Consider the following 7,859-nt stretch of genomic DNA (forward strand, 5'->3'; position numbering starts at 1 on the left):
AGCTATCCATGATGACATCAGCATGGCCTTAAGCTGTACATGGAATGGATCCTACCGTGGATACTGCAATTGAAATGGTTCGTCCTTTTGTCGGCATATTTCTTAGAGCCAAATTTTCAAGTTCAAAATCTTCAGAAATTCCAACGAAAAATCGAAAGCATCCATAAAAAAATGAAGAAAAGAAGAAAAAGAGAAAAATCTAAAGCGGATCTGACAAAGATTTGGTGAGAATCTAATTGGGATACCTTTTTTAGGTCTACATCCGCGACGACGATCGATTAATTAAGCAGTTCTGTCATCTTGATTAACGTTACATAGTTACATACTTGCAGAAACCATGAAAGCTTGCTTCACCACATTCTCTGTAGGTAAATTTCTCTTTCTTCTTCTTCCTTCGCCAGCTCAGAGCACCGATCCAGCTTCCCGGCCACCGTCTTCTTGAAGCTAAATGCCCCTTCCACTAGCTCAAAGCATGGCTTCTTCAGCATCCCACTGTTACCTACCACACTCGCCTCCCTCAACGGCTGCCGCGGTTTCCTCACCTTCGCCGTCGACGACTGCGTGTTCGCCATGTAGTGGGGGCAATTCAACGCGCTAAAGAACTGCCGGAGACCCCCCTTCGCTGGAGTAACCGCCGCCGCGGCGCCGTATCTGGGCGTGCTCTGCGCCGTCGCTGGGAAACGGTGCCCCTGATCTGCGGCGGCACAGTTCGGACAATGGTTCTCTTGCGATTGGCTGCGGCGGCCGGGAATTGAGATCCTTGCCGGAACGTGACTGCTTGGAAGCGGAGAGGAGAACGCCACGAAGTCCGCTGCCGGAGAGGGACTGCTCCGCCGGGGGCAAAGCCTCAGGTTTCGACGACACGTGTCGACCTCGACGATCTTTGGGCTTCTGGCGAAGGCTGCACCGTCGATGCTCGTCGAGAGCCACCGAGGTTGAGCTCCGGCGTGGACATCGAGCCTTTCCTGCGACGGAGACAAATAATTGCTTATTGCTCCAGCGAAATTAGAGCGAGAGTTGGGATATTAACGGCGTACTAAGGAACTCCGATGGCGGATCACCGGTGGTGGAAAATCTCGGTCACGGGAGAGAAAACTTGGAGATCTTTGAGCTCTGGCGGCGCCCTGAGCTCGGACCAGAGCTTGCATGCAGTGGAGAGTGGCGGCAGCTTGCTTTCGCACTAGATATCCTCTCACTAAAGCTTGAAGCTTGACCAATGCTTTCAGAGCTCTGAATGTTTTCCTTGCCTTCAAACAAATCACAATTGATTCAATTGAATGATTCGAGTGTTGTCGATCGATTTGAATGCAGAGGAATTACAAGAACAAGTGGAAGGCGACAAGATCAGAGGATCTAAAGAACAAAATTTTGATAGATTTCTTTCTTTCTTTCTAAAAGGTTTAATGCAGAGTGCGATACCAAGTAGGCCCTGAACGCTGTTTGAATCCGTATAGCCGCCAGCTCGATGACTCCGTTTCCGGCGAGCCGCACGACGGCTACAGCGGCCCCGGCGGCCGTGACAGCAGCGTTGGCTGCAGCCGCAGCCACTGCGATCGCGTGCTTCCTCTGTTCCTTCTCGCTGACGGCGTAGAAGGACTTAAACCAAGCCACCTCGATCGCGGCGGCTGTGGAGACATTCTGGCTTCCCGACGACGACGACGACGTGCAGCCGGAGTCTCGTGCCCTCCGGAAGCTCCACCTTTTCTTCTCCGTCCTCTCCTCGCGGGCGCCTCCGTAGCTCGAGGAGTCCAGGCAGGGATTCCTGTTCTCCTTACTCCCGCTCCAGAGGCGGCGACACCACTGCGCCGCCCGGCCCATTTCCCGCCCGGGGGAAATTAATTCACTCCGACGAGAAATCAAACGACTTCACTGCATCAAGCACAATAGAAAAAATATATAGAGAAAGAAAATTAACAAAAAAAAAAATTACTCCAAAAACTTCTCTTTCTGGTGGTAAAAACTCAAGAAAGAGAAGATTAAAGGACTAGAAATCAAAAAGAAAAGCTTGTGCAACATTTTAAGAACTGCGTTAGACGACAAGGAACTCCACCGAAGCATTCCCCACACAAAAATGATCCAAAATCTCCGAGAGAAAGGACAGAGGTGAGATCCAAGAAACATAGAGAAGCAACCAACGACCTTAAACACGGGGAAAGCATGGATATCTGCAACTTCACCAGCAGGAAGACAAGAAAGGCACAAGGAACAAGGAATGAAGCAGTAGACCGACCTCGAGAGCTCAACAAGCTCGCGTCTTTCTCCCAATTTCGTAACTAGAAATCTGTCTGTTTCTGAGAAAGATAAGACTTTGACAGTCTCGTGAATGCCCTCGATGCATTTATTACGCTGCGCATTCGTCTACTGCACTCGTGTTCTCGGGTAAAAGTAAGGCGAGGTCAATCTCGGCTCTGCTCTTCTCTGCCATGGCGGCTTTGAGTGATTCCCATGGCAGGAGGAAAGAAAGCGTGACGTGAGAAAAAAGCTTACTGTTTTCTTGCTGCGACGCTGCCGCCGCTGCAGCGGCCTCCTCCTCCTCCGCTGGCGTTTGGAGAATCAAGGGAGAGGAAGATCTAAACATTCCAACAAGGATTTGAGGCGGTTTACATACGTGGATCCGTGAATTTGAAAAGAGAATCTTTCGAGTTAATTTCTCCATGTTCTACTCCAATAATTTAAGTTGAGATAACAAACCCAAACATTACTTAGGTACAATATATTTTGGTAAAATTTCATATTTACCCCGAAAGTTTACCCCCTATTCATTTATCATCACGAGTTTTGAAATCGTTCAAAATAGTTTGTAAAATTTTCAAACTCCTAAATTCAATTGAGAAAACGATGAGACGAGTTTGCCACTTAGATGATACATCACTCTCAAGTCAGGCATTTAAACTTTGTGAAATTTGTTCAGTAATCTCTAACTCTCTTTATGTCTAAGCAGCCTTACAAGTATGTACCTTATTGACTAGGCTATTAAGGAGCACACTTTGTAAGATGCTCCATTATTCTAATAAAACACAATAAAGTGCAAAAGTCTCCACTTGTATAGCAATTCTTATTAATATTAAGTTAATTATATTATAATAAACTTTCTCAAAACTGAATATTCAAAATGAAAAGCATTACTAAAAAAACATTTATTAAGGGAGTCAAATCAATCTATTTATCATACTTATATCATGCTGTATTATTTTTATATTTTTTCTATTAATCATTTTTCAGTCAAGGTAAGATCTATGGAGATACTTCGCATGTTGTTTCTCCCAGATTTAAAGGTCCGTTATTTATATATGAACGTCTAAACCCTGGATTTAGGGAAAAGTTTTCAAAGCTGGAATATAAAATTATTGATAAATTTATATAAAAATTAAGTGGGAGAGTAAAAGGTAGGCCTTTTATGCTATGAGGTGAGCCGCTCATATTATAGAAGCAGCTTAGAAAACGCTTTTTGAAGTTGTTCCTACTTCCTATCAGGGACGTTATCAAATGGTTTTATTTAAATAATTATATAATGACTAACTATCAGGGACGTTATCAAATGGTTTTATTTAAATAATTATATAATGACGAAGTTAGTGTTTGATAAATAAGCTATTTGTATATATATATATATATATATATATATATATATATATTTTGACCGCACAAGCAATCTAATTTAATTTTGTATAGATTTTTTTTTAAAGTATTCTATTATAAATCACCCATTTACTAAAGTGCATCTAAAAGTCTGAAATGATCTTCTGAATTTTAAATTATAAGTTAGTTTATAAATCATTTGCCCATCAAAAATAGTTTTGAATACCCCTAAACCATTGTCATATTGCAAATCAATTTGCACTAAAAGCATAACATAGAAGAAGCTACTCGTTGATTTAGAAAAAAGCTTGTTTGAACTTACTCGTTCATGGTGAAAGTAGTGGATTGAAGGTTGGCACAGAGTACAAGGAATTGTGTAGGAATAACTTAAAATGTAAGTTACAATCTTATTCGAAAATAAACCCTAGAGCCAACATAACTGCAAAAATTAGTCTTAAACAAAAAATGAGCGAAAACATTGACAGGCCAAAACCATCACATTTCTGAGATTAAGTCCAAAGTAAGAAAACCTCAACTCCAAACTAAGCACATAAGATGTTCACAGTTTTAAGCCTAGAGTGCAACAGCAATCTCTATTTGAGAAAAATTCAAGTGGACAATAAATACTAGTAATTTCAATTTAGCTCACTTCTTCTTTCCAGCCTTGGCAGCATCTCCAGCCTTTGTCTGAAGGTGACAAAGCATGATCATAAGCAACTTTAAGACATGTCAGAATCTTAAATGGAGATGAAATTTTAACTCACCTTCTTGACACCACGTATTTTCTTTGTCCTGTTCTTCCTTTCTTTCATCTGCTTCCTTGATTTCTCCACCTTTGTGGCAAGCCCATTCTACCAAAGATAAAACATGTCAGCAAACACCAAGGAATTCTTTCGTATTAATGCCACTAGATAAGAGAATATGCAAAACTATGCGATGTCTAGTGAGTGGATACAGAACAAAAGTACAACATAAATACAAACTAGAATGGACACACAAGGGTCCTCTATATTGTTAATGCATATGTAAAAACTTGAAAACAAGGCAAATTTGGATGAATAAGAATAAATAATACTGTGTTCTAAAAAATAATGATTGGTGAGAAAAATGATATTTGCAAAATAATAATAATAAAAAGAATGGTAACAATTGGAAAGGTGACCATGCAGCAAATTTTCACAGGCAAAAGAATGACACTATGCAGAACAGGCAACTAGGAGGAAAGGTAAGAATGACATTAGATTTTTTAGGAAAATACAAAAATGGAGAAAACCAATGAAATTATGGAAATCAAGACAAGAGTAATGTGATAAGAGAAAGATCAAGTACAAGGACGCCCGATCAAGAATATTAAGATTGAGTCAAAATACATTCAATTTTGATTACATTTTTTCTCAAGTCTATCCAATAAAATTCAATTAGCATCTTAAAGAGTAACCTATCACAAATTTAATTAATTGTAGCAGCCATCAGGTATAAAGTACAAACTGATTTAGTGATTTTACTTCCCAGGAAAAGAACCACATTCTACAAGAATATAAAAATGTGTTACTGCGATCAAAGTAAATTAACCAATGCTATAGTTTTCACCATGTAACAAGGGATGGGCAGAAACGGAATGAAAGCAATTGTGTCAAATATTATACAGTTCTAATATAATGTGCAATGTTCTAAATGGTGGCCGCTTAGACGGGAGGCAGACATCAACCACACAGCTTTTGCCTAAGGCGGTACTTTAGGCAGTAACTTACCTCCTTCCACCACCATTGTGCCTGGAACCGCCACAGCCGCCACCATTTCGCCACGAGACGTGTCACTTGGGCCCGACAATGAGTCTAGATGCATTGCGGGAGATCAGACGAATCATCCGATCTTGGCGACAAACCACGGCGAAGCATTTGGACGCATCGCGCAAGCCCGATGACGCATCCCACAGCCCGAACGTGTCACCGAAGCCTTGTGACAAGCTCGAAAGCGTCGCCCAAGCCCAACGACTGGCTCAATCACATCACCCAAGCCAGAGATGGCTCAAACTCATCGCTCGACAAAAACAAGGTACACAATTTAATTAAACTTTACTTAATAATTTTAACGAACTCCTAGCTATGATTGAGATAATTTAAATAGATTTAATTAAAGTCTAATAAAATTATCTCATTATATATATATATATAATTTTATTTTATTCTTTATTTTTAAATATGTAGATTATTTTTTTAAAATTAATATATTTTATTAAAAGTAAATATAAGAATAATGATTATTAATAATATTATGAATTAAAAATAATTAAAAAATTCAACCGCCCCGCCACCACTACCGCCATTTATAATGTGATATTAGTTTGAATCAGAAGAGTTTATTCTAAATCATAAGGTTTTGTGAAATTTAAATTATAGTTAATTTATCTATATGATTCCTATATTATTCCTATAGTTGGAAAACAAAGGGCGAGATTTAGAAATTAGAATGCCAACATTATAAAAAAATCAGGATATGAAAACCCAAAAAAAATGGTTTGGTCATTAAAGAAATTCCTGGAATTAGGATGCTATATAATACCAATTATATCCATACGTATATTCCAGACAAATGAATTGGAGCCATAACAAGGCAAAGGAATGTTATTGGATTTTCGCAAAAAAGTTAATTCAAAACAATGAAAAAAATTATAATGTTGGACAAGAATTTTACAAAACACTACTGAACCCAAAGGAACTTTTATCAGTCACCACACCCATTCGAATATCATCATTCTTAGAATGGTAAAACTTTGCTGTTTAGAACATAAAAGATAGAGACTTTATTTGTAATCCTAACTAAACAATTACAAATATTGATGACTGTATAAGATTTATAATCAGAAATGCCTTAATTAAGAATGCAAACTAAAAACAGTATTTTAATAAAGATTTAAATTCCATATAATTGATTGCGACCACTGTACAACATAGGACCTAAAAAGAATTCAGTGGGTAACAAATAATTCAAGGTGTGAACCATAACGTGTATTAATATGTTATGAAGAGAAATGACAAATTAGCAACCTAGTATCCTTGGCCATGATTACATCATTATGATAACCCGTATTTTGATTGAATGGTCACTTCAAGTCTTCAACCATTTAGCATCTTACTTTAGTTCATAAATACTAAACCTATGTCAGATCAAGCCCCCCCCCCCCCCCCCCCCTCCCATCCTAGAGAGTTTGTTGTTTGCATCTAGTGCTACCAATTGTTTGAGAAGGCCAATCAAAATACAAATGCATCTACATCCTCAAAAAAGGTGAAAACAAAAGGCAAACAATCACAACAGAAACTCAACAACAAGTAGTTTGTAATTCATGAACTGAATAAAATCAGCACACAGAACGAACAGAAGTCAAGAAAGCATACCCGGATGAGCCGGTACTTGGGCTCGTACTTCTTGGCATTTTCCAATGTATCGTAGATCAAGCCAAAACCAGTCGACTTCCCTCCTCCGAAGTGCGTCCTGAACTTGAACACGAAGATTGTGTTCTGATCCTTTACTTCATACAGGTGTGCCAGCTTCTCTTTCAATTCAGCCTACACCGCATCCAATTGAATTTTCAGAAAGATAAAAAAAAGATCGAGAATACTCCAAATAAATAAAGAAGCCTCAACATTAGGGAAAAATAACCTTTGAAACATTGGCTCTTCCAGGGTGGAGCACATCGATGACCTTGAAACCAAAAGTCATATCACACCATGAATAATCGCTCATTTACATATACGAAAAGAAATTAAAATCTCAAGGGAAACAAACTGACGAATTGCTTCCTGGAGAGGAGGCGATTAGTCATGAACTTCCTCGTCCTGATTGTTACCGCCTTAGAATCCGCCATCTTGGATCCTTCTTCGCTGTGGAAGAGCAAGAGCTTAGGGCGACAAGACTGCGGGCTGCGACGCAGGTCGAGAAGAGAGAAGAAGCTTTCACGATTTATTTATATAGAAACCCTAGGTTGTGAGATTAATGGGCTCTAATATTTGTTGGCTCCAATGGGTCCTCGATTCCAATGATTAAATGGGCTCTAGTGGGCTATACTAAATCGGAGAAAAGACTGTTTCATGTTTGGATTAACGTAAAGGAATTTAATAATAAGAATATAAAGCCTTTTTGTAATAGATTAAGAGAGAAATAAAATTATTCATCTTTTCTTTTTTAAAAAACAAATATTTTTATTTTCTTGATATTTTATTCTACGTTATTAGTACAAGTTTTGCTCGAATTTTATACGAGCTTTAACATCAAGATCACCT

At 38.9% G+C, this 7,859-nt stretch overlaps 2 protein-coding genes across 3 annotated transcripts; both read right to left on the bottom strand.

The window, feature by feature from the left end:
- Positions 1-218: 218 nt before the first annotated feature.
- On the bottom strand, positions 219-2,573 carry LOC121990577 (protein IQ-domain 26-like). Of its 2 annotated transcripts, none has more exons than XM_042544689.1 (4): positions 2,488-2,573; positions 1,420-1,869; positions 1,038-1,247; positions 219-965 (listed from the first exon to the last, which is right to left on the bottom strand). In XM_042544689.1, exons 2-4 carry the CDS (start codon positions 1,816-1,818, stop codon positions 351-353), a joined length of 1,224 nt encoding a protein of 407 aa, XP_042400623.1. In that variant the 5' UTR covers positions 1,819-1,869; positions 2,488-2,573; the 3' UTR covers positions 219-350. The 2 variants fall into 2 exon arrangements, with proteins under 2 accessions (XP_042400623.1, XP_042400622.1); XM_042544688.1 differs by lacking the exon at positions 2,488-2,573 and adding an exon at positions 2,231-2,479.
- Positions 2,574-4,057: 1,484 nt separating this feature from the next.
- Positions 4,058-7,533, bottom strand: LOC121989154 (40S ribosomal protein S24-1-like). The gene is made up of 5 exons (XM_042543021.1): positions 7,370-7,533; positions 7,240-7,281; positions 6,975-7,145; positions 4,344-4,430; positions 4,058-4,266 (listed from the first exon to the last, which is right to left on the bottom strand). Exons 1-5 carry the CDS (start codon positions 7,442-7,444, stop codon positions 4,225-4,227), a joined length of 417 nt encoding a protein of 138 aa, XP_042398955.1. The 5' UTR covers positions 7,445-7,533; the 3' UTR covers positions 4,058-4,224.
- Between the last annotated feature and the right edge of the window lie 326 nt (positions 7,534-7,859).

The sequence above is a fragment of the Zingiber officinale genome, chromosome 6B, assembly GCF_018446385.1.
Source record: "Zingiber officinale cultivar Zhangliang chromosome 6B, Zo_v1.1, whole genome shotgun sequence".
Lineage (NCBI taxonomy): Eukaryota > Viridiplantae > Streptophyta > Magnoliopsida > Zingiberales > Zingiberaceae > Zingiber > Zingiber officinale.

Bases quoted from the DNA above. Each gene is read 5' to 3' on its own strand.
- LOC121990577 (XM_042544689.1), bottom strand. From the start codon at position 1,818: ATGGGCCGGGCGGCGCAGTGGTGTCGCCGCCTCTGGAGCGGGAGTAAG. The intron at 1,248-1,419 runs GTATCGCACTCT...ATTTGTTTGAAG, and splicing joins CAGCGTTCAGGGCCTACTTG to GCAAGGAAAACATTCAGAGC. The intron at 966-1,037 runs GTACGCCGTTAA...TCTCCGTCGCAG, and splicing joins TCCGCCATCGGAGTTCCTTA to GAAAGGCTCGATGTCCACGC.
- LOC121989154 (XM_042543021.1), bottom strand. From the start codon at position 7,444: ATGGCGGATTCTAAGGCGGTAACAATCAGGACGAGGAAGTTCATGACT. The intron at 7,282-7,369 runs GTCAGTTTGTTT...TTTGGTTTCAAG, and splicing joins TCCTCTCCAGGAAGCAATTC to GTCATCGATGTGCTCCACCC. The intron at 4,431-6,974 runs GTATGCTTTCTT...TATCTTTGGTAG, and splicing joins CCAAGTACCGGCTCATCCGG to AATGGGCTTGCCACAAAGGT.